This window comes from Cricetulus griseus, chromosome 2 (genome assembly GCF_003668045.3).
Source record: "Cricetulus griseus strain 17A/GY chromosome 2, alternate assembly CriGri-PICRH-1.0, whole genome shotgun sequence".
In the NCBI taxonomy this organism is placed as follows: domain Eukaryota; kingdom Metazoa; phylum Chordata; class Mammalia; order Rodentia; family Cricetidae; genus Cricetulus; species Cricetulus griseus.
In genome coordinates, this window is record NC_048595.1 from 164,692,644 (window position 1) to 164,719,811 (window position 27,168).

The 27,168-nt window shown below is 41.5% G+C and overlaps 1 protein-coding gene across 5 annotated transcripts in view; it reads right to left on the reverse strand.

Annotated features, from left to right (window-relative positions):
- Dym (dymeclin) overlaps positions 1-27,168 on the reverse strand; it is a 257,330-nt gene that overhangs the window by 48,766 nt on the left and 181,396 nt on the right. For all 5 annotated transcript variants that reach the window (XM_027397915.2, XM_027397914.2, XM_027397913.2 and 2 more), the window contains one exon: positions 5,914-6,096. In XM_027397915.2, coding sequence (XP_027253716.1) covers positions 5,914-6,096 — 183 coding nt within the window. The remainder of the gene's footprint in view (positions 1-5,913; positions 6,097-27,168) is intronic.

The following is a 27,168-nucleotide window of genomic DNA, read 5'->3' on the forward strand; positions in this document are numbered from 1 at the left end:
TGCATCCAGAGAGCAATGGGGTTCCCTATCTACTTCTTTCAAGTCTTGTTTTATATGCATTTCAGGGAGGCTTCCTAACCACTCTATAAATCTGCAACTTTCAACCTCCATTCCAGTCGTTCTCATTTCCCTCTCCTCCTCTTACTCTTCCCTGTGATATAGAAGACTGAAGAGAAGAAAGTCCTGTGTTCACTTTTTGGAGAAAATAAAAGTTTGTGACTTAATCAGCTGATTATTGGTGGGACTGTCAAATAAACAACTGAAGGCACTGGTCTGAAGTGCAGCACAGATAGTCAGGACTGGAAACACAATGCGAATTGTAAAGTATGCATCAGCCATACACCAGCATGTTTTCAGTAATTTCTGCCTCAGCTACATAGGAAGTCACTCATGTCTTCCTGTGTGGTCCTAACTACTTGATTCTGCTCCTTAATTCACTTGGATGACACTGTCTTCTGTTCTGGACAGAAAGAATATGTACAGTGGGTGATGCAAGTCTGGGCACCTGAAAACATGTCAACTCCTTTTGTAGACATTAAAGGTGCTCAAAGATTCGTCATTCCCATCTAAGCTATTCACCATTATTGAATTCCCCTAAAAAATGTCAACTCTCAACTCCATCAGCTAGATTCCTTGTCCCCTCCACAAAGAGTTTTCAACACCCACGGTCTGCTAAAGCTCTGGTTTCAAGGGTGTTCAAGGAGGAGGGGAGGAAAAATAGGAAAGAGCAAAGAGAGGTGATGTTACTTGGCAGAGTTCTTGACACTATGTGTCAAAGAGTCTTAAATGTAATAGATTCTCAATGTGCCAAGTACTGTTTTGGATTAGAGTATCCAGAAAAAAGTTGGTGGACTGTTGGAAACTATTCCTTTTGAGCCTTACTTAGGTTTCTCCAAGTGAATGCTGAAGACATGGGATTTAGGATGAGAAGAGCTGGATTCAAGTGGCAGAGTGACTTACTAACAAAGTGACTATCTACTAACTCCTTCCCCTCTCTCCAAGGGCTGTCTCCCTCTGGGGTAGAGGAGCAGTCAGCAAGATCTGCCCTAGAACACCACTAACAATGATAGGTGTGTTTAGAGCGAGTTACGAGTGAACTAGCTAGTAATTTGATTTTGTAAACTGAAAAGCAGTATACTGCCAAATCTAGATACTGCATATTTGCTGAATATAGATAAAGTGCCCTGAAATGGCTCATTCCAACAACTCTGGGCAAGTAAGCACTGCCTAAAAGGCCAGCTGCACACCTGCTTTACGTCCATGTGTGAGTTCGCAGTGAGGCCTCACTTGCTGCCCTCCACTCTGCTCTGCATCCTTTCTGACACACATCGAGTTAGAAATGGTTATAGTTCAAACCTGTAGATAGTCTATGTATGTCTTTACAAAACATAAGACCCCCCTCATGGCCTTTTCTTGTTCTTTTTAGTCAAGTAGCCCAGGTTGTTCTGGAACTTCTGATCTTCTATCTCACTCTCCTCAGTGCAGGGATCACAGGTTTGAGCCACCAAGCCCAGTTCTCAGAGATATTTTAATGCATACCAGAAGCCTGGTTACCAATAGGCTGTGATACTAGATATAGATGGACTAGACTCTACAGTGTGTGATCTTGAAGAAGGGAGGAAACAGGAGCTTCCCGTTTGTGTGTATGGTTAGACCAGATGGTTCTTAGGCAAATAAAGAGAAAGTGAAGACTCTTTGCTGACTGGGTCAGGAGGGAGGCATGCTGAGCAAGGTATGGGCCTTACTATTAGACCATCTGACCTTGACTTCTGGCTCTATCACTTCTGTATTGGATGGCTGTGAGCAAACTGATCTTTCTAAACCTGTTTCATTATCTGTAAATCGAGGATTAAATTGAATACACCTCAGGTTTATTTTATAATGATTAAGATTAGACATATAAATGCTAGGCAAGCATGCAATAAAAACAAAATGAAGAAGGAAAGGAGAAAATAAACAAATGGCTTAAATGCAAATTTAAAACTAAATCATCCAAAAGATGTTCGTGCTAACAAAGACTTATCGTCATTACATCTATGACTACAGGGGTTCCTGGCTCTGGGCTAGCTGCTTGTCTGAAACACGAATAATACCTTGGCTACCACAATGGGAATTAAAAAGCATTTCCCCCCAAGAGAGTGCAGGTATCATCCATCTACTGTACGTACTGAAGATACCGTCCAAAAAGGAAGAGAGGGAAAGAGGAAGTGAAAGGAGAGGCAAGGGAGGGAGAGAATGGGAAGGTATGTGTGCTGGCTAATTTGATGTCAACTTGACACAAGCTAGAGTTATCTATAAGGTGGGAACCTTAAATGAAAAAAAATGCTGGACTCCATAAGATCCAGCTGTAGGACATTTTCTTAATTAGTGATCAATGGGGAGAGGGTCCAGCCCATTGTGGGTGGTTACCATCCTTGAGCTGGTGGTCCTCAGTTCTGTCAGAAAGCAGGCTGAGGGGCTGGAGAGATGGCTCAGAGGTTAGGAGCACTGGCTGCTCCTCCAGAGGTCCCGGGTTCAATTCCCAGCAACCACATGGTGGCTTACAACCATCCATAATGAGACCTGGTGCCCTCTTCTGGCATGCAGATATACATGGAGGCAGGATGTTGTATTCATAATAAATAAATAAATTAAAAAAAATAAAGCAGGCTAGCAAACCAGGAGCAGCAAGCCAATATGCAGCACCCCCCTATGGTCTCTGCATCAGCTCCTGCTTCCGGGTTCTTGCCCTTTGTGAGTTGCTGCCCTCATTATTTTTGATCATGAACTGTTATATGGAACTGTGAGTGAAATAAACCCTTTCCTCCCAAGTTGCTTTGGTCATGGTCTTTCATCACAACAATAGTAACACTAACTAAGACACTGTGCAAAAGGAAACTGGAAGAAAGCAAAAGCTAGGCTAGGAAGAGGACAGCCAAATGGGCAGACACAGAGAGAATGGGATGTCACAGAATGGAGGCTGGCAAAGATTATCATTATTAAGCATTTTTTATAATGCAAAGATCTGGATAAACTTGGAAAACAAAGACTATTCTCTGCCCTGCAGCTTGAAAAAGATATGCTTAGAAACAAATGGAAGAAAAGATTATTCCACTATTGAAATATCCATTCTTGGGTAATGGTTGTAGGCAGAACCATACATCAAAGCGTCCGAGGCATAAAAGGGCAGAAAACACAGCATGCCATCAGTAAAGCCACAAGGGATTCTCCTGGGAACCCTCTCTGTGCCCAGGCAGGCCTTGAACTTGCTATCTTACTGCCTAAGCCTCTTGAGGAGCTGTGACAAACTTGTGCTATTAGGTCCAGTTGGAAGTCCTTTCAATAGCTTCACAGATGGTCTCTGTCCCCTCAATGCCAGCTCAGATACAAGGGACGCAGACTACTGTGGGTAGACCACCCCAGCTTAGAGAACATGTGAAAGAGAAACTTACACTGTGACAGCTTAAGCTTCTGGGTCCCTATAAGGACACACTTGGTCATGAGATCTTTTACTTTTAAAAGCCCCAAACTATTGCTTCTCACTAGATATTTATAGTTCTTCCCAATGTAGACTCAGCTTGCCAATCAAATTTCATTCCATCATAGCTTTGTATCATAGCAGGGTTGCTTGGTGACACAGCTGACATTCCACCTTCATTAGCTTTCCAGGGAACCGAGTTAGAAGCCGCTTAGCACAATTTCCAATGCTCATTGAAAAAGGATTTTGTTATCCCTCTAATTCACCAGCATCATGATTCTTAAACATGAGTGCTTCACTTCCAAAAAGAAACAAATGAGTTCAGCTCTACAAAGCTGTTTTCCCAGCAAGAAAGAGCAGTTTCCACCCAACAGTCCAGTCTTTAACATGGCCATAAAGCGGCCTGTGTAAAAGGAAGGGGCCTATTGTAGAGGAAGGGGTGGATGCTCTGATCTGAGAGATCAGAGCTGGGGCTGCATTCTCCCTTCTCCCATCTTTGGGACTCGTAATGTTTCCGAGGCTCGCCTTGAGCTCAAGACACTTCTGCATCAGCCTTCAGGCTGCTGGGATCAGTCAGTGGTTTTGTACCACTACATCAAGAAGCATTATTTTTTTCATTTCTCTCTGTTAGATGTTTTGCAGAGTAGGTCAAAGTCTAGTTTGCTACAGCACTGTCCACTGGAACTCCATTCACAGACTATCCTCACTGGAGCTCCATTCACAGACTATCCTGAGGATTCCAGAGCACTCAGCACTTGCTATGTCCTGTGCATGGGAGACTGGAATGGAGGGAGTTGAGGCCCAAGGCTGACTTTGATTCAGTGCTCACCAATCTACACCAGATTAAGGGACTGAGGGGAACGAGTCTACTTTGGTAAACTGCCTTATGGGGATGGATAGAGAACATATTAAATATCAGAAACTATGCACTTAGTCAGGAATCACCCACAAAGCCAAGAGGCATTTAGAAGCCATTCCCTACTCATCCTACCCCAACTCAGAGCAACCTCCCTCCAACTTAGACTTTGAAACCCTGCAGACAGCTCGTAGAGCCCTGGTGGGAGCCTGAAGATTCTCACCTGAGAACAACTAATAAAGACAGACACCTTAGAGGTAGCTATGCACATTTGCACTCTTAGTGAGATTATATATCCATGCTTGTAGTACAATTGAACTATTAAATGTCTTCCTAAATGTAACCTACACAAGGATACTCTGTGAATTACAGAAGCTACTTAAGACATATTTATGGACCCCCAATGAATCAGAAATCACTAATACAGTAATAAAAAATAAGCAAAGCTGTTTCTGGAGAGGACAGAAAGTAGTCAGACATATAAACATGTTTAAACATACTAGAGAAGTTAAAATAGTAATGAGGTTGGCCAGGGGGTAGGGTGGTGGTGGTGGTGGTGCATGCCTTTAATCCCAGGACTTCAGAGGCAGAGGCCTGGATAGCCTGGTCTACAAAGCAAGTTCCAGGGCAGCCCGGGCTATACAGAGAAATCCTGTCTTGAAAAATAAACAAGTAAACAAAAAACATTTTGCTATAAAAATGACAAATATTAATAACTGTCACATTCAAAACTACAAAAACAGTGTTCTATGGGTCACTCTTGGAAACACATGACAATACTCAGATGTACAAATCTTATTTCTGGAAAGCAATTTGGCAGCCTGTACTGAATCTTGAGAATACATAGATATCCTTTGATGGTGAGAATCAGAAAAATTCCAGCTTTAAAACTATACCAAAATTAAGCCAGGCATGAAGGCATACACCTCACCTGTCATTCCAGAACTTAAAAGGTGGGTTGAGACAGGAGGATCATAGCAAGTCTCAACTATGCAGGGAGTTTGAGGCCATCCTGTCTCAGAAAACAAACAAACAAACAAACAAGAGACCAAAATTGTAATTTTAAATGTGAGATGATTATTTACAAGTTGCTCATTAGTTGATTGGATTGATAAGGAACACTGGAAATGATAAAACTGAACAACAATGTAATAGTGGCTAAATATAATTTAGGATATCTACACATAGGCCAGGGAGATAGAAAATTTGGAGATACAGTATTGTACTAAAGAAACCATGAACTCAATTCTACTAAGCATGGGCATTAATTTAATACACATGCAGAGAGAATAGTCTGCTGGAGCAAAACACTCGGACAGGTGGAATACAAGTGTTAGGGCAAAGTATAAATGCAGTTCACCTCTGAAGGGATTCACTGTTGGTCAATCATTCTTACCAGTTTGCTAAAATGATCTTTATCACCTTTACTACTTAAAAAAGCATCATGATGGGTGAGGTGTCCATGTCTATAAATCCCAGTGCTTCGGAGGATGGGGGCAAGAGGGTCATGAGTTTGAGGACAACCTGGGCTACTCGGTGGACCTGACATCAAAAAAGTATAATACAGACAATAAAGACAAATGCCACCATGTATTCTTACCAGATCAATGTTCTGCATTATATCCTGAAATGAAGGATGAGTCCGGAATTGCTCAAAGAGGTCCCGTTTGTAGAGCAAGGCATATACCAAGTTGGGGTTGTGGTGAAGAGAGTTTGTCAGGCAGGAGTTGATGATCTCCAACATCATCCGGATCACTTCCTCAATGACACTGAGGTCCTGTGCCTTATGGAGAAAGGAAACCCCAACAACAAATCAGTGTGTGTTCCCCGCCACAAAGAGATGGGAATTCAGGTGACCCTGCCACAAAGTGATGGGAATATGGGTGATCACTGGCAGTTCTGACAGCTCTCGAAAGACGATGCAGGAATGCCCTGCAAGAATTCATCAAGAATTCGGTTCATCATTTACTAAATGATGACAGTTAAAACTTTTAACTCAGTAAGGGATAAATGGAGTTTCATATAATAAATTAAATACTAGCAAATCTAGAAGAAAATCTGCAGTCTGCTTAGCTCCCACTTTGAGATCCTTATTTGTATCCTCTGCCAACACCATTGGACTGCCATGGCATAGCACAGGGCTGAAGTGTGACCCACTCCAAGAAAAGGTCTTATGTCAGAGCATGACCTCCGTACTCCACACTGCCATCTCTTTATGGACTCCTAGGCTTTTTGTCCATGTTTCCTCAGAGTTCACAGTTGTAATGGTTCATCTTTGTTGTCATGTTCATGGGATGAGGCTGACTGTGCCTCTCTACTTCCTCCTCTCAGATGCTGGGCCTACAGGTATGCGTCACTCTGCTGGTGTGTAACTGTGTTCACTGTGACCAATCTCAGCAAAAGGATATTTCAAAATTATACTAATTTCCTCACCTTTAAAGGAGTCTATTAATTTTTTTGATACTGTTCCTCTGGTAACTTCCTTTAATGTATTATAGTTTAGCATATATATTCATGCAAGAAAATACAGTTTCTATCATTACTTAGATTAACTAGTTGGACATACGATTTGGGGAAATAGAATAAAGGAATTTTATGTGATTTCCCATTTTGCTGGACTGTACAGCAGTTTTGATATTTTACTGTTGTGAGTTGCTTAGGAAACAAAAACAAGAAATTATAATTTAGAAGTTCAAGCTTAACTTAGAGTCACTGACTATAATAACTTCTATCAATATCTTTTAACATACAACACTATAATTTACATTATTAATATTTCAATATGAAGCTGGCTCTAAATCACAGCACCTGAGGCAAGGTCAGTTTTCTTCTTGATCACAGCCTGGGTGAAATTCTACACATTAAACTAGTGTGCACCATTAGTACTAGTAGATGCAGGTTGCACGAAGCTCAGGCAGTCCTTAGGCTGCACCAGCTGGATGCCAATTATAGTTATTCCCACAAGGGCTCCAAGGGTACTAATTCTTGAGAAAAAAAAATGAGGTTGCCTTGAAGTCAGGGATCTACATTAATTGGTTTTAATTGTGTCCCTAAGATTGCACCAAGAACTGCTATATACATCATTTTACTCAAGTTGGTAACTCTTTAGTTCAGTCATGAGTTAGGAAGCCTACAGTATGATCCTAAAGTGTGCTCTGAAGTACCGGGCACTATAGCCAGCAGCTACTGCAGTGCTAGACTCCCTCCCTCTCTTACGTCCATCCCAGTGGTCGACTGCCTATTCTTGAGTACACAACACATAGCTCTGGCAACTAGTCCATTTCCCTTTTAAGTGGCAGCAGTTCTTTGCTAACCACTTTAATTATCCTTTAAGAAACAGCCAGGGTTCCTACTGTGCTGTTTCCTAGAAACTACTCTGTGGGTCTGTGCATCCCCACTCGAAGATCAACGGCAGTTTCCAGGCACCAAGCAGATCATGAGACAATCAGGGTAAATTACATGCCAGGGGAATTCAGATTTGCTAAAAACAAAAGTATCAAACTTTTGCTTAATTCTTATTTCCAAGAAACACCATTCACATAAATACAACCTGCAATTTAATTTGAATCTTTTTTTTTTCTTTTTTAATTTGAATCTTCAAGTTGCCATTTTGACTGGATTCTGAGGCAGGTGCCCATAGAACATGCCAGGAAGTCAATAAAGTTCTTTTTGTTTCAATTTAAAAGGCATTATTAGGCAATAATCACTACTGTAGTCGCAAAAGGATGAAAAATTGGCATGAATTAATTGGAGTGCATCTTTTTAATGACAGTTCACCCCAATCCCAGGACTTTAGATAGACCTGAAAGGTTATTTAATCCTGCTATTCCACACTACTAGATTTTGTAAAAATCAAGTGCTGGAACTTGAATTCCAGGCCTTGAGCCTGCTAAGCATGAGCTGTGCCTTTAAAATAACCCCTCAGCCTTTTTGTTTTCTTTTTTCGAGATAGGGTTTCGCTGTAGCTTTGAAGGCTGTCCTGGAATTCGTTCAGTAGACCAGGCTGGCATGTGTGTGTGTCTATTTTGCATGAAATTCCAATTCCGTAGCAATTGTAAAAACCCTTAAAACTGTGTGACACAGAATAGTACATGACTTCTTTCTAAAGCGGGAACTTGTAGAACTTTGAAATACTTAAAAGAAAAAGGATTATTTTTACTTTATATATTACAAATAAATGAGAAAAATAAAAAGGCAACAAACTCAGAAATCACACTTCTTAGTCTTTTTTCTAAGATAGTGTTTCTCTGTGTGGTCCTGGCTGTCCTGGAACTTTCTCTGCAGACGAAGCTAGCCTCAAACTCAAGTGTTGGGATTGAGAGTTAGGTTACCATGTCAGCTTGACTGTCAGCCCCACAGCCAGCTCAAATTGTGAATCAGGCAAAGCTGATTTTGAGAGAATAAGGGGAACACGGTTATTAAAAAAACATTATTTTATTCTACAGTGTCAATCAGTTTTCTATACACTATCCCCCAAAGGACCAGTTATAATTTAATGAAAGTATGGGGCTCTAGGGATGGCTCAGTGGTTAAGAGCATTTGCTGCTCTCAAAGGCGGCCTGGGTTCAGTTCTGAGAATCCCATGGAGGCTCATAGTCATCTGTATGCAACTCTAGTTTCAGGGACTTGACACCCTCTTCTGATTTGCGGTCACCAGACATGCATTCAGACAAACACTCATACACATTAAAAAAAAACAACTAAAAATAATAAAATTATTATTATTATTAGTAGTAGTATTTCTAGACAGGCTTTCTTTGTGTAACAGCTCTAGCTGTCCTGAAACTAGCTCTGTAGACCAGGCTGACCTTGAACTCACAGAGATTTGCCTGCCTCTGCCTAGCAAGTGCTGGGATTAAAGGTGTGTGCCAACACTTGCCTGGCAATAAAAATAAATTTTAACTCATTTAAGACTAAGAAAAATATCTAGGTGTGCTTGCAAGTGCTTTTAATCCCAGCACTGGGGAGACTGAGGCAGGTGGATCTCTATTGGGGTTGAGGCCCGCCTGGTCTAACTACATAGTGAGTTCCAGGTCAGCCAAGTTTCAGACCCTACCTCAGAAATACAAACATAAAATAATACTCAGGGCAGAGGCAGGAAGATCTCAGGAACTAGGCTAGTCTGAGCTACAGGGGAAATACCTATTTCAAAAACAGAAGTCTATGTGATGGTTCATGGGTAGAGCAAACAAGTACTCAGAGGCAACAAAAACTAGTGTTTTTTTTTTTGATTCACAGTCCACTCTTTTTAGTACATGCAGCTTGCGTGGCAGGAATGGAGCCCAGACCAAATAAGCAAGCCAAGGTGTGTAGGTGCGTGCGTGTGTGTGTGTGCGTGCGTGCGTGCGTGCGTGCGTGCGTGCGTGTGTGTGTGTGTGTGTGTGTGTGTGTGTTGGGAGAACAATCCCAGTCTCAGGCATTTCTGATCGTCTGTACAGGTAGGGATGGAAATCCAACATCTCGATGTTAAGTAGTAACCCAATATTGATGGATAAGTCGGCAGTTGTGGGAATATTTTACACAGTTAACAACACTCAGAGTTGCCTCTCATTTTATAAACTTCCTTTTCCTTTTAAGAGGGAATTTATACAGTTTCAAATCATTTATTTTTAGTTTCCTTAAGAGAAGCATATGTATCTTGTTTGTATTAGTTTTGGGGGGATTCCAAGAAAGTTGTCTAAAGTTCCTGCATTTTCAGCAGAAAATAAAACCTTCAACAAAATTAATGGGACTTTGCCAAAGGCAGGGAGGGGAGGAAATGCACAGGCACGGCTCCCTGGCCTTCAAAGGTAATCTTTTGGTGATAGACTCTTGTTATCTTTATGTTGTTAATTCACTGGCACACACACTGAAAAGCTTTGTGACCACATTATTTCTAGCCAGAACTGGATCTCTCCCAAAACATCCAGCTTGTAAGAGAAAGAACTGGCTTTACGTTACACACGAATCATAGCCCAAGAGTAAATCCTGGGACCGAAGGGGACAATAGGTGACTTTATTAAAGCCGGGGAAGCAGGTGGAGTGGAAGCAGAGTTCTGGCGTGCTGCTTTCGTGCGGGAATGTAAAGCCCTGTGGTCTTCCTCACCTGTTCTTGGACACAGCCTGAATGTGGGCCACAGGCCTAGCTAGAGCCCTGGGAGCAACGATTTACATCACACTGTTGTGCTGGCACTGGTGGCATGGTAATTGTGGCCACTAGGGGACATTGGTTAACTTCACATAGTTTTCCATAACTGGCAAATGGCCAGACAATTAAAAAAAAAAAAAAAAAAAAGGAATGTTCTGATCAAAGGCCAGCTGTCTGCGGACTGGGCTCCTGTAGCGTAGCCAGAGAGGGGACTGTTCTGTGGCCAGAAATCAGCCTGCAGCGGCTTTACCCTGACTGGCAGTTACAGTGGCCCCTCTGCACTGTCAGGCTCCAGCAGCCCTGAGTGCCATTCAGAGCAGAGCTGGCCACCTTCCCCAGGCTAAGCTGGCAACTGAGACTGCACACACGACAGTCTGACAATTTAAACAATCACCTTTGGAATCAGCAGTCGCTTTTAAGCTTCTTAAGAAACACCCTTCCACATTCTATAAAAAGTAAAATCTTGAGTAAAACACACCTTCTCCGACCCCTCACTCCTGGGAAGATGGGCCTTGTCTTAAAACAAACAAACAAATTCAACCCCTCTGTCTGTCTGTCCTTTCTGCTTTGATCTCTGTAGCTGCAGGTTAACTCTCACCAGTCCAGGAAGGAGTGCTGAGTCAGCTAACTTAGTTATTTGTAAAAACAAGTGCTTTATGCGTGTTTTAAAAATCCCTTCTCACTCAAGTGTCACTCAGCCTTCATAAGAAATAACAAAAATTACTCAACCCAGAGAGCAAATTTTCTTAGAGTTACCAAAAATATGATTAACATAAAAAATTCCAGCCGGGTGGTAGTGGTGCATGTCTTTAATCCCAGCACTCAGGAGGCACAGGCAGGAGGATCTCTGCGAAGACCAGCCTGGTCTACAGAGCTAGTTCCAGGACAGACTCCAAAGCCACAGAGAAACCCTGTCTTGAAAAACCAAGAAAAAAAAAATTCCTTCAGCGCGATCTCAAACCAATCCAATTAAAACTTTGCTTTTGATTCCTCCACCATGTTGAATGCAGCCACTGGTAGCTTTGAGAAGGGAAGACCCTCCAGTGACCTGTAAGAGCAAATGTCTATAAACCGACTGCCAGGATAACCAATCTCTGAGTCAGTGGTGTGGAAGACAATGGCCTGTGGAGCTGCTGGGCAGCATGGGGCAGCCTAGGCTGGCTTCTAGCTCCTGGCCTGCTATGGACAGAGGCAAATCACTCTCTTGGGCTTCAGTTCCTTCAAACAGACTCTGTGAGGTGAAGGGCAGGCACATGGCGGGAGAGGACACATCAGGGACATGGACTTGGGTCCTCGCTTAGGATGTGGAACATGGCAAAGAATGCCAAACTTACTCTATAATCAGAAAGGCCAGATAATTTGCACAATCTGACGTCTTCTTGCACCCATCAGGGAAGATTTTATAAATCAACAGATAAAATGGATTGCATGGCGAGGATTGCTCCTGTGAGGAGAGAGACAGACTAGAACCTTCTCACACAGGCTGGTGCAGTGTATGGTCTCCATAGACCCACAGGAATTCAGTGGGTCTAGGTATGGTGGCCAGGGTGAGCTGGAGGGTCAGGACCCTAGATGGGGTGGAGGTGGCTATCATCCTCTAGTGCCACACAAAAGCTGGGGAGAGCAAACCCTCCAGGCCAAGAGCACATAGGCAGACTTTCACTGCCTCCAGGGAGAAGCAAGAACCCAACCTACTCCACTCAGCCCTGGTACTGGGGTTTGGGGCAGGAAAGCAAGTGGGCTCAATACCCTATATTCCTATGGGGGGGCAGGGAGATCAAGAGAGAGACCTGCTACCCTTGGGGAAAGGAAAGAAAAGCCCACCTGGTAAGACCCTGGGTTACAGAGGGACTCAACAACATTTGAGGCTAGGCTTCTAAAGTCACTCTCCTTCCAAGCCTACTGCAGGGACAGCTGAAAGAAGAGGATGATATAAAGGGATACTGAAAAAGTATTGACACCCTATGCCCCCTTTTCAAGCATAAAGAAACTGTTGGGAGAGTCTGAAGCAGGTGGCACACTGCAGATACAAATCTGAAGGTCAGTCCTTAACAGAGCCAGCAGAGGTGTACCCACTTAAAAGCATAAATACCTTAAAGTTTCAATTTCAATGTCTTAGTTACAACAGCTAGCGTCCAAATAAAAGTTATACAATGTATGACATCAATCACATAGTGTCTAAGTACAACAAAGTACACAATTGTAGGCAGCATGGCGTGCTGGAGATGGGGTGCTAATCATGACACAGAGCCTCACAATGGCTGTCACCTTGAGTAGAGATGTCTGATGGGGTAGAATCTTGAGATGCTATGGAGACCCTTGGGTTGGGATGAGATGAGGGCAGAATGAACATAAGTGTAGAGTCAGGCCAGCCAATCTGAATCCCTTGTTTAAGTGGCTATGTGTTCTTAGGTAATTCATGGGACCTCTGAGCCTCAGCTTTTCCATCTGAAAAATGAGAGTACTACTTGTTTTAGAGAAAGTGAAAATATTTGAAATATTTTCAGTTTTGGCTAGCAGATAAAAAGGGCTCATTACAGTAGCTAGTGTGACGAATGACTATGTTTTACCAATGGGCTGAGGCCTGCAGGAGCTGTAGGGGAGGGGTTGGGGGAGGGGAAGGAAGGAGAAGCACAGCAAGCTCAGCACTGAAGAGGTTGAACATGGCATGGCTGGGAAATTCAGTTTGGCTTGGACTGCAAATGCAGGGGTCTGGAAGAGAGACATAACAAGAGCACCCAGGTCACAAGTCACGATGGGCTCTGGGCCTGCAGGATCTTCCAGCTGTGATAGTCCAAGGGCTATTTAAATCCATTTTGTTGGGATGAAAAGTGCTGGGGAACTTCAAGTGTCACAGGATAGTAGCCCCCAAGAGTCCAGGTAGCACACTGGAAGTGTCCTGACACAGAGGCTCAGGGGTGCTGCACCCCAGGGTAGCCAGTGCGAAGAGCATGAGATGGGAGAGGTCACAAGCCTCTCACTCCAGTGATAAGAAATGGCAGCATAGACAGGTAGAAGAGAAAGTCAGGCAAGGACCCAGGAACACTTACTATATGACAAATGTTAGCAAACTCTAAGGCCCAGTTTCCTGCCAGGAGAAAGGTACTGAATCCAGCCTAACTGAGAAGCAATCAAGCAGAAAAACAAAAACACCACAAACCATAAAGGATAGAGTTCTAATCCATTTTTCTAAACATAGATTTCTAGAACATAAAGACTTAAAGTGCAAAAAGAATTTAAAATATCCTTTCCCCCCACTGTGCATGCTGAGTGCGGGCGCCCAAGGAAGCACTGGGTGGCATTACCAGTGTTTGTGGGCTTCAGGGTGTGCTCCCTCTCCAGTCCCCCAAAATACAAAATTGTATAGTCATTCATGAACAGTAAAATTAGATAGTAAACAAAATAAACCCAGAGAAAGTAGGATGGAAGAAATAATAAAAACCTAAGTGAACAGATTAGAAAATGAAAGTCACATATTTGTTTTTGTTCAATGCAAACAAAAATAGACATGCTGCTGCTGAGAAAAAGGGAAACACTAACATGCAACTGGAGAGATGAGAAAGCAAACGCTTGACATTCACGAGGGTCGTTTGCAGCTTTCCAGCTTGGGGACAGCCACCTTCTCAATCTATTCCCATGGCTCTTCCTCTGTGAGCAGCAAGAGATGGGAGAGTTCTGCTGTCTCCCTCTTTCTGTAACACCACCAGTCCTTTCGGATGAGAGCACCACCCTTGTGATCTCATTTAATCCTAATTACCTCACTAAGGGCCAGTATTTAAACACAATCATGGTGGCGAGGGCTTCAACGTTTGCAGTTTGGGGAGACACAATCGAGTCTCCATCACAGAATAGGACTAAAAGGAACTGTCCAATCTGGTGTGGGAAGCAAGCTGGACCCCTCTGAAGAATTCTTGCCAAGAAAGACAAATCTGTCTGAATCTATGCAAGTCTTTAGTGAAAATGCCCATTTCCAGTAAGGCATGAGGAACAGAAAACAAATTAAAAGGAGGCCAATAGAAGAAAAAAAAAACCCAAAAAACAAAACAAAACAACAACAACAAAACATGCTTACAAGGAACAGGGAAGCTTCTTTGCAAGTGCTTGGCTTCTGCAATACGGTAATGGCTGGGAAAGAAAAGGGAAGTGGGTTGTTCTAATTTAGTCTTAGAAGACATAACAACCAAATGTGTGAATTTTAATTCTAATTTTAACACATTGCCAACAGCCATTTCTGAGAATTCAGAAGAAATATGATTATGCTACATGAGATTATGCCTTGGGAATATTACTGCTTATGTTGGATATGATAATGGTATAGAGTAGTTGGAATAAAATGGCCCCACAGCTCACAGGGACTGGCGCATTGAGAGGTGTGGCATTGTTGGAGGAAGTGTGGGGGGTGAGGTGTGGGCTCTGAGGTCTTAGCTCATTCTCTTCCTGCTGCTTGTGGATCCCATGTAGACCTCTCACCTATCTCTCTAGCACCATATTTGCTGGCATGCCACCATGCTTCCCGCCATGATGATAACTGACTAAACCTATGAAACTGTAAGCCAGCCCCAATGAAATGTTTTCCTTTGTAAGGATTGCTGTGGTCATGGTGTCTCTTCACAACAACAGAAACCTTAATTAAGACATGGTGTGAGATTATAAGAGAAAAAAAACATTATTTTTGTAGATGTATATCAAAGTATGAAAAGATAAAATTTCAGGGTTTACTATAAAATACTTTAGCTAAAAATGAGTAAACATTTATATAGCAAATATATAAGACTGCAGAAGCATTTAAAATATATTTATTTATATTTATGTATATGATATTTTGCCTGAATGCAAGTATGTGACTTCAAAATGTGGTAAAGTTCATTCAAAAGCAAAAACCAAATGCCACTAAAACACTCAATATAGCATATGCAGACCAGATTCAACTTTGTAATAAAAAATTACAACTTGAATAGTTTCAGGAATTTTGGAAGTTTTGGGAGTTAGCCTGTTCATGTGATCACAGTAAGTCAACAGAGGAGAAGGTTCTGATCTTTTGCTAGATTCAGAAAAGGAATCACATAAGTCAGTAGTTGCTTCTGTTTGGAAGTATGTGAGGTATGAGAAAGGGCTGTGCTGACACTGTTTGGGGCTGGGGATGAATGGGGTGAGAGATGGCTCAGTGACTAACAGCACTGGGTGTCTTTCCAGAGGACCTGAGTTTGGATCCCACCACTCATTTTGGGCAGTTTACAACTCCAGCCTGTAGGTCCAGCTCACGCACGCACGCACGCACGCACGCATGCACACACACACACAGAAATACACAAACACACACAGAGATACACACACACATACACACAAACATGAATGCACAGAATGGACACAAATACTAATAAGGAAACATTTAAGAGCAAAACATTAAGATACATTCAGCTTATTGAGGAATAAAAATATGCATTAAAATTCTGAGCTCTTAACCTGAGAATTTTGAAAACTTAAATACTATTGTTACACTAAACAGTTAATTTCTTTAGAAATATGTTAAAGAATACTTCAAGTCTAATGCTGGGACTCTAACTGATACAGGTGACCCTAACTGAGCACATCCTGACTTAGACCCTGCAGCATTACTCTCATATTCCACTAAGATGATCAAAAGCTTTGGTTACAGTTGCCTAATGAGCAGGACCAACGCCCACATTTTTTGTCCAGGCAACTACTAAGACCCACAATTCAGTCAAGGTCAGTGGCAATGGGGGTGACTAAGTCTGTACCTACAATTAGAGCCAGGGCTCACTGATGTTGCCATGGGAATTGTCTACTGCCCAGCAATCACCATTCAAAAATTTCAGAAGGTGGCCCTATGCTAAATTTGCTATTTATTTCTTACTGCAGAAATTGATTTCAAAAGCAGTCTGCTAGTCTTTATGTTAATAGAGAACATTTGCCACAGCAAGTGTCAAGATATCCCCAGTACAAATGTGAGTGGGTTTATATTTTCTAAACTTCCAAGGCACCCAAAGTATGTATGTATGTATGTATGTATGTATGTATGTATGTATGTATGTATGTATATATGTCCCATTTTCAATTATTGTTGTTTGTGATTATATGCTTAAAAATTCAAAAATTTTCATTCATTGCAATGTCTTTATGTTCATATGCTATGAAATCAATTGTGGGGGAGTTGAACTGAGTATCTGCAGCCTAAATAAGGTTAGACTTCAGATGGCTCAACTTAGAATGCTACCCAGTAAATGTCACATCCCGAGTCAGGGCTGCCTATCACCATGCTAACTGCCATCAACTGTGTGTGTGTGTGTGTGTGTGTGTGTGTGTGTGTGTGTGTGTGTGTGTGTGTGTATGCTGAGGCAGATGGCTACTTTTATTTCCTGGGAAGATGTTTTTAGAAATTCTCAATAAATGAAAGACTAAAATTAAAATAAAAGCAAAAACTTATTATGTAACATGAGGACGATCCTTTTGAGGCAGAGAAAGAGTTGATTCGATCTAGAACAAGACTATCTCAGGAGTGTTCTCAGTGACTATGGTATATTCCTTTGCATTGTATGAATATACGTTACTGTGACTGCCTTAATAAAGAAGCTGACTGGCCAGCAGCTGGACAGGTAGAGGTTAGGTGGAACTGGCAGACAAAAAGAGAACATGAGAAAGAGGAGCAAGAGTCTGGGGAGTTGAGAAGAGATACTGAGGAAACAGGAGATGAACTTGTCATAACTGAGAAAAGATGCAGAGTGACATGGTGGAGTGTAGATAAGAAATTTGGCTTAATTTATAAGAGCTAGTTAGTAACAAACTGAGCTATCAGTCAAGCATTTATAATTGATAATAAGTCTCTGCGTGGTTATTTGGGAGTGGGATGGCAGGACAGAAGAATTCCACCTACAAGTAATGATTTACTTGTTAAAAAGGAATGTGATCCCCTACCTCTTCCTTTGCTATATGCAACTCTTTTTCTTTGAAAGATTTATTTGATATATACGTACTCTATCTGCATGTACACCTGCACACCAGAAGAAGGCACCAGATTTCATTACAGATGGTTGTAAGACACCATGTGGTCGCTGGGAATTGAACTCAGGACCTCTGGAAGAATAGCCAATGCTCTTAACCATTAGGCCATCTCTCCAGATCCAAAATATGCACCTCTTTAGTGTGTGTTTGTGTGCACACATGGAGGCCAGAGATCTATGCTGGGTGTCCTCTATTGCTTTCCATCTTACTTTTTGAGACAGGGTCTCTTGAAGAACCAGAAGCTAGCATATGCAGTTAGACTTGTGGCCAGTGAGCTCCAGGACCTTACTGTCTGCCTCTCCAATAATCTTACAGGCATGTGTTACCATGCCTAGCCCTTTCTGTGCGGGGAGCCAAACTTAGGTTTTTACTTGCATGACATGCACTTCACCAATAGCCCATGGGCCCAGTCCCCTGTAATGCAGCTCTTAGCTTACCTGGGTTGTTTTGGGGATAAGGAAGAGATTGTGTTGTTATGGGGAAGAAGATAACTACACAGAAAACCCTGTGGTAACAACTGTGCTGTAAGCAAAAGCTTCCAAGTTGTATTATCCATGGCCACCAGGTTCACTTGGTGGCATTTCTCGAAGCACAGTGACCTCAATAGGAAGTAATATAATAATGATGTTTTCTACAGTCTGTCAAGCCTTCAAACAACATTTGCTTATTTCTGTCACTTACTACTAGAAGGCACTGAACTGGTTGCCACATCATGGCTTCTGCTGGGACTAAAGTGACAAGAAAACCTTCCTGGACCTATCCCATGCTGATGCCTTAAGAACTGAATGGGTAAAGCAGGAACTCGGGACAGGGCTCGACCTTTGGTAAGAGTAACAGTATGTGTTCACAGCCATACCCTAATGAGATGGCAAGAATGCTGAACAGAAGCCCAAAGACTGCTCTGAGGTAAACAACTCCTTCAACCTCCAAGGAAAGCAACTCTCTTGTTAACCAGAAATACAGCGCCTATCTATACTGCCAAGTTACAGGGTTGTCTGATTTAAAAAACGACTCAGGAACTGTTAAGTGCTATGGAAATCTGTGCCAATGAAAACTGGCTTTTTGGATGGGTGTGGTTGTACATGCTTGTCATTCCACCACTAAAGAGGCTGAGACAGGAGCGGGATGATTTTGAGTTTGGGTAAAATGAATGAGCCCTTGTTTCAGCAAAATAAAAAGACAAATCATTTTGCTCTTTTAGTTTGATTTCCTGGTCTTTGACTATTAAGGAAAAGATAAGAAATTAGCATCAGATAAAAGGAAGTGGTCATAATTCTCTGGTCAGCTGTCCCATTGTAAATGAGAAACAGGCATTTTCAGGTTTTTATTAGTTAGAGGCAAAGCATACTTTCCCTGAGACCCAGAGCTGGAGATGGTAGATGGCACACTATCTCAAATGTATACCATACACATTTGAATCCTTCTTTCTCAACAAGGGACAGGATGACAGAAAGTCTTTTTCATAATGAGTGTCATTCATTTAACTTTGGCAAGGATCTAAATATAAATATGCACAGGACAATTACAGAAAAAACTTCTTTTACCAACAAAACCAGTGAGGGCTGGGAAGACGGCAAGGCTCTGTGTTTGATTCTGAAAACAATGAAGTGCTTTCCATGCAAGCGTGTGGACCCCAGTTTGATCCTTAAGGGATGCACACAAAGGCAGGAGAGAACTGACTCACGAGGCTGCCCTCCACCACCCCCTAGAATTGGGTGTGGTGGTGTGTGTTTGTAATCCCAGCACTGGGGAAGTAGTCACAGCTGATTTCTGGGGGTCACTAGCTGGGCAGCCAGCCTAGTCTAAGGAATGACACTCGAGGCTGACCTTGGATCCCCATATACACATGTGCATATGTACTCCCTATACCACCACTTTCAACAAACCTAACCACCAGCTAAAATATCCCTAAATATATGTAGTCAGTGGTACAACACTTGCCCAGCATAATAAGCAAGGCTCTGGGTTTGATTCTGCACTTTGGAGTTAGGTGATGGCAGTAACAAACCAATTTAGGAATCTCACAGCACTCCTCAGTGGCAGTGCCTCTCTAAGCAAGCATTTTGGGAAGCAGAGCATTCCTGCACACTTGGTTAATATGTAAGAAATGTGTTATGACATTATTTGGACTAACTTGCTGGTAATTATCCAAAAGTCACAGTTATCTCTAACTCTGGTGTGTTAAGCCAAATAAAAGAATGATTGTAGCCTTCTCAGTGGCTTCAACTTTAAGTCTATTAAAATCTGTGTAAATTGTATGACAAATTAGACATGTTGAGCAAAAAGAATAAGAAAACCTAAAGGCAGACAAAAGCACAGTAGGAAAACTCCACAGTGTATTAGCTGCATATACAATGCAACAGGGGCAATCTGCCTTAAACAAAACCTTTAAAGGCAGGTGCTAGTTGAAAATGCCATGTAGCCCATAAGAGCTTTGATAATGTGGACACTGAATGACCATGTGCCCAGGAGGCTGGGCTTCTCTGCCATCTGGGCTGATAGGGAAGTTTGATTAGGAATTCAGAGCACCAGGCTGAGTGATATGGTTTATTCACTTCTCCCATGGTGACCATCCTGAGGTTCCCAGATGACACACGTCACACACTTAACAAATAAGGAATGATTCTATGAAAAGGTAGAACTCATGGGTCCTGTGGGGAGAGCTGTGTTATAAAGGCAGAGAAAAGGGAGGGCACACAGATATGGTGTAGAGAGAGGCCTGCATGAAGGAGTACAGGGACTATCCCATTCAGGACTACAATACTTCATCAGAGCCCCCATCTAAGGGGATTCCAGAACAAGAAAGCACCCAAGGGTGGAACATAAATTTATCAGCAGTTTCTGCCAATGTCTCCCCAAATAGCCAAAAATAAACAAAAACAAAAAAAAAAAACATGCCTTCTAGAGTGAGGGCCAACAAGCTGCTTGTTACAGGCCAGGACTCTGGGAATTACGTATGAAGTGAAATTCAAAAATGATTCCAAATATTTACTACCTATGATGGTCTGTCTCTAAATTCTCATATTTTTTCTTTTAAACTTAAAAAAATTTCAAAATTGTAATTTTAGAATTCAAGAAACCAGTGTGTAAATAGAAACAAAGTAGCTTCGTTACCAGCTCCTTCATCAGCACCCCCCCACCCAAGGACAAGCACTGGGCCAGGGAGGCTCTCCTCCAACATGGGCCTTCTGGTTCTGAAATAAGGAATTGCTATTTCTGAATTTTTAACTTTGTAATCTTTGATTGACTTTTTACTTTTGAGAATCCAGGCTCTACTTCTCTTAAAGTAATTTAGCATAACTTAAGTTTTTACTACTAAACTGAAAATAGCATTTTCATAAACCCTGGACTACAGGAAACATAAAGGAGACACACACTTCTCTATGTTAAAAAGTTGACAGAAGTGAGCCTAAGATTTAGCTGGCATTCCAACTAAGACTATGCCACACATTGTATGACACTGCATGGAGAAAATGGCAGTCCACCAATTCCCCTTTGAATGTCTATTGCAGACAGAGGGAGGAACAAGAATTTCTTATGCTTTGTTTCTGGAGCAAAAATCTAGGTCTGGGAGAGCAGGAGTGTGTTCCAGAATGCCCTCACAGTTCAATTAGGTTTCTCTGAACAGCACACCATGACCATTCCTTTGACAAACTCTTCTGTAGCTCTCAGAATGAATTCTAGGTTGTTGGTTTTCCCCTTCTTACTCTTTTCTTTTCTTTCTTTATAGAGAGTATAGCATTCCTCACAGGCAAAGCAGCAATCCAGCAGGCTTTCTCTCTTATTCCTGTGCTATTACATTTAATTTGTGTGCACTTATAACTGTGTACTTACGCCCACAGGCTTTTGAACAATGGGTGCCCATTCAATAAATCCAAGAAATAAATGACTTGATGACTGTAAGTGCTTTGAACTCATTGGACAGAAGTAATATAATAGTAAGGACACCAGGATAAAAGCATAAGAAAAAAACAACAATGTACAGCTTCTTTGAGTTGGCACACACGCACAGACACACATGGAGTTGTCATACTTTGTTAGACAGCCCTCATTTCCTTCACTGGTACTCAGTTCTCAAAGTCTTTTCCTCCTCTATCTTTTGATAGGAAAATGACTAACATTTGTGAAGTCAACACATTGATACTTGCTTTTAAGGAGTATTTTCTCTGAATTGCACACAGGCTGATGATCACTGTAAGACACATGTGGCTGTCTGAGGTTGATGCTGGGTGTCCTCTTCAATCACTCCCCACCTTATTTTTTTTTTTATTTTTATTTTTTTTGAGATAGGGTCTCTCACTGGACCTGGAGTTCATTGATTTGGCTAGACTGGTTGGCCAGAAAGCCCTAGGAATCCTTCTTTCTCCACCCCCTCAACACTGGGATTATAAGTACAAGCCACTGTGCCTTGATTTTTTTCAGGTTCTGGGGATCTGAACTCATGTTCTCGTGCTGTGTGGCTCTTTAGTTTAGCCATTTCCCTTGCCCCTAAACCGTATTTTTGACAAGCTCACCTATTATAATTAGTGCCCATTATAGAGCATGGTAAAATGACAACGACAACAACAACAGACACAGTAAGAAAGGCTAAATATAAGACATGAAAAAAAAAAAAAACCTATGCCTTTTCTTAGACTTCAACTAAAGCAATCTATTCTTAAAACAACCTTAGCATTAATTTAGCTGTCACCGAGTACTAGTCAAACACTACATTCCCAAGCTCTGAGTGCCTAGCTGCTACCTCTGTTGTGCTAAAACCAAAGAACACTTTCATCATCAGGTTATACTCAATCTCCAGCTCACAACTGATTCTTTAAAATATGCTGTCCTGCCAGGCGTTGGTGGCGCACTCCTTTAATCCCAGCACTTGGGAGGCAGAGGCAGGTGGATCTCTGTGAGTTTGAGACCAGCCTGGTCTACAAGAACTAGTTCCAATACGGCCTCCAAAGCCACTGAGAAACCCTGTCTCGAAAAACAAACAAACAAACAAACAAACAAACAAACAAACAAAGATATGCTGTCCTAGTTAGGTTTCCATTGTTACGATAAGCCACTACCAAAAGCAACTTGGAGAGGAAAAGGGTTTATTTCATCTTTCATCTATCAGGTCATACTACAGCATGAGGGAAGTCAGGTCAGGGCAGGAACTCAAACAGGGCAGGAACCTGGAGGCAGGAGCTGATGCAGAGGCCATGGAGGGGTGCTGCTTACTGGCCTACTCAGCCAGATTTCTTATATCATGCAGGACTACCACCAACCAGTGGTGGCACTGGCCACAGCGAGGGAGCTGGGCCCTCTGACATCAATCATCAATCAAGAAAATGCACCATAGACTTCCCCACTAGCCAGTCTAGTGGGAACATTTTTTTTTTTTCCAGTTGGGGTTCTCTCTTCCAAAATGAACTACAACTTGTGTCAAGGTGACAAAACTAGCCAGCACATATGCCTACCTGACACCATGTACCATCTTCGGGTCTCTCCAATTCCTTGTCAGCACTCTGTTTTCTATCCAGCTTCTAAAGGATGGATACTCTGGGTGGATCCCCCTTTCCTCTGATGTCACCTTCTCACCACAGCTCAGTGCATCTTAGTTAAGCTCCTGCAGTTTTATGTTTTCTGAGGTTACCACAACCTCGCCTCTCACAGATCTCAACTCTTGCCCATTAAAACCATTTAGCTACTGTATTTTATACAGGAACATCAAGGCTGATCACTCCATTGCTCAAATTCTTCAGCGAGTCCATTTGAACTGTGGCTAATAGTCTAATTTCATACAATAAGTGAACCATCACCTTTGGCACAGCCTGGCACTCATCTATGTCTCCAGTCTCTAAGACATATTGGTCAGCTTTCTGTCTCGGGGCCTTTGAACATGTTGTTAAATACAGTATCCCCATTCTTCTCCTGGCTAGCTCAATTGTCTACTCATCTAGCAGGTCGGTTAAACATCAGAGGTGTCTATGACATACTTTATGTCCCTAAGTCTAAATTAGGATTCTCAAGCTCCTCTTGGATGATGTCCCTGATATTTTCCCTAGCTCTACTTATAATTATGCATTTATCTGCTTGCTAAATGAGACATACTTTTTTTTTTTTTTGTACTATCTCTCTGAGGCAGGATTCCTGCATCTGTCCCCTCATCATTGCTCACTCAGTGTTGTGGGAAAAACATAATTTGAATAAATGAATGTTTTAGATGCATGTTTATGGGTAATATGCTCTGTCTATCTCACTCAGCTACTGGGAGTCTAATTGAGAAATAACAGAGAAGTAATTAACAGAATTTGTTATTGTTTTTGAGACAGGATCTCACTATGTAATCCAGGCTTTGGAAGCCATGGCTGGCCTCAAATTACTGGTGATCCTCCTGCCTCAGCCTCTAGAGTGCTGGGACTACAGATGTGAGCAACCATGCCTAGCATTAATAGGATTGTTGTGCTTATTTTCAGATGTAGAAATCAAAACACAGATTAAGCTTTATTGTTATATAGCTGTTATGAGAAATAACCAGGTTTCAAACTCAGGAATGTCTGAATCCATAATCTGTTCATAGAGATTACTCAGACATACAATGTGATTTATATAATAAGAATTTAAATGTTCTTCCCCCTGGAAATGGCAGGGGGACATATATCTATCATTACTCATGCATAGAGAATATAAATTTTCTATAGTCTATTTTTCATCTTCATAGTTCCCCTTTGTAAAACTATAAATTCAAATTCTTTATACAGTTATCAATGTAATATAAAAAAATAGAACATGTAATAATGAAACAGAAGGATTGCTGTGGGTTCTAGACCAGCCTGGGCTGCATAGTAAGACCTTGTCTCAAAACATAATACAAAACCCAAACCAAATGAAACAAACAAAGAGAAAGAGAGAAAGACAGACAGACCTGTGTAGTTACCTCCTTCCTATTTTGTTAGGAGAACCTGTGACATTCAAGTTTCTAGTGAAAAAGGCGTGCAACTCTCCATTGATCTGCACATACTGTGCAAGAGGTCCTTTTTGATATTTAAATTGGTAACAGACCTAGAGACTTGGACAGATTGTTTTTTTGTTTGTGTTTTGGTTTGTTTTCTGCAAAAACCACTTCACAGGTGGGTATGTTCTGCACCGGGATGAATGAGATCTAAAGCAGTTTCTTTCTGTTAAGTTAGCGGCCACAAGCTCTCATGTTTCTGGGGTTTGTAACCTGGTAATATTCCAATTCCCTCACTATTGGTTATTATCTATAAGGGGGTTTCCCTTCCTCTACCTTGTTACCTTGTCATCCTCCATAAGAGGCAGAATAGCTTGGTTTCTTTTAGAGGAAGGTTCGGTGCTGAGATGATCAAAGCTATTGTTGGGTTGGTCACTGTTTTTGTGAGTTCAAAGAGTAGAAGTAAAATGACTAGACACAGCAATAGATATGAAGAGACAAAAAAAAAAAAACTCATACAGATCACTCCTATTCAAACTCAAGATCAAAGGTTTTTACTTAATTGCTTTTATTTTACATCTATTATATAATGTTTTCCAGTGGAAGCTCAGGTCCCAAGGACAGTGGGGAAAACAAAATTAGAATGCGTCACAATTACTCACCTTTTCACATATAACACAAACATATATCTTCAAATAACAAAACCAAAGCTTCTATACAAATATCACCAGTAAAAAGAGTCTAGTATCTTTTTCACCTGTGTCATTATGATACCATCTACCAGGGAATGAGCCATTTAGATGTCTGGCTGTTAACCAACTAGATTTATTTGGTTATTAGGTTGTTTCATATCAGGTATAGTTCATAAGTTGAACCACAGATGAAGAAATACTCAAAGAATCAAGCTTCATTCCTGTCAGTTTGACCGAATTGCTTCATGCTTCATAAGTTAGTTAACAACAAAATTCTTTTAATTTGTCCTTCACTGTTTTCCAAATTCACATGGATATATCAATTTGGGTATGAAGGGGAGAGGGCTCCTTTTTAGGAGGTGAGTGGGTGAGGGGGCAGGGCTGTCAGACAGGGCCAGCGCCCTATGAGCAGAGACAAGAAGAGCTGGGTACGGGCACTGACTAAAGGTTCCTTAAGCACACTGAACAAGGACTTGTGCTAGCCTACAAACTGTGAGAAGAAGTTTGTGTCTAGTGTTTAAGTCACTCAATCTATACGTTGTTAAGCCAACAATATAGGCTGAAAGCATGACCTTCAGAGCAGGAGTCACCCATTATGCTTGCCGGCTCACCGGCACTTCATGGAAGGGAACACCACATACTCCTTAGGTCCTTTCACAAAATAGAGATTTAAGGCCTCAGAAGATACCAGAAGAGACTACAGGTTACTCAAATGTAAGAAAATAGCCAAATCTGCCCACCCTAGTGAGTTAAACGGACATGCTAAGTGCCTCCATTTAAGCACTGAAAGTATAGTTCTTAAACAGTAGCTATATGGAAGTAATATACAAAAAAATATCAGAATGTACTCTGGCATCCGTCAAAGCCAGAGTCACCTTGCTTTTCTAATTCCCATTACAGGAACCTTCACATCAATATCTTAGAAACTCAAGTATTTCATGAATACATTAAGGTGCCGAGGCTTCACTTGGAATGCACTGACTTGAACAATGCTCTAAGTCTAGAAGGCCTGATGTGTTTCATGGCTCTTCTCCACACTTCCTTGATGGTCCTCAAATATCCTTGCAAGGGTTCTTCTTGTAAGGATTTTTCAGAAATCCATGAAAAAAACTAAAAAAAGCTAAAACTGAATTCTCAAATACAATTTGTTTTCAGAAATTAAGTCAATCAAGGAAAAGATTGAATTTCCACTCACACAATGAGTAAGATTACTGGCTTTTTGGGTCTTATTTGGAGAAACTAAAATAAAGTGCCATTTCTAAAACATTTGTAGCTTTGACTATAATCAACTGTAATAATAAGATACCAGCTCAAAAAATTCTTTTCATTTAAACCTCTTTTGTAATACTGCTTTTTAATAACCCTCATAATAGCCGAATTAAAGGACCCCAACAGAAATCATTCATCCCACATAAAACAAACATTGCCTTTTCTTCTTAGCTTTGTTTTACAGGCTACATTATTTCCAGATGACGCTGGAGGGGACGATGGTTTCAAGAATGAGATGTTTAAGTGGACAGCTGCTTTCTATTTGCCATGTAAATCAAGGGTAAATCAAAGAAAATTCCAAATAGTAGACCCCCCCTCCCCAATTAGGAACAACGACTCAGGCAGAAAGAGAGAAAGAGAAGAAAAAGCAACCAGAATGCAGGCAAACAGAAAAATCAAAATGGGTTTCTTGACCAGATAAAAGGAAACTTGCAGACACCACCAGGAAAGGTGTTGTCACACCAGTTCCATACAGTGGTTGGGTAAGAAAACTGTTTTCCCTAGGATGGGAAGAAAGAGAAACAGAAATTGATTAGGTTTTCCCTCTTAAAAAATAAATGCACCACACATTAGTGCTGAATTTAATATTCATGGGTTTTTTTTTCTGCGCTCTTTAAATTTCACTTAGAACACTAATCAATCACTGCCATTGTCCATGCAAACATGCCCTATTTCTTCTTAGAAGCCACAGGAAGGAACTTAAAAAATATTTTAAGTATCTTAAATAATCTCTTAAAGTCCTTAACAAGAGCTGTGTACCACATTCCTGCAGAAGCACTGGGAAAGTATCCTCTCAGAATGACTGAGAAGACAGCCTTCCCT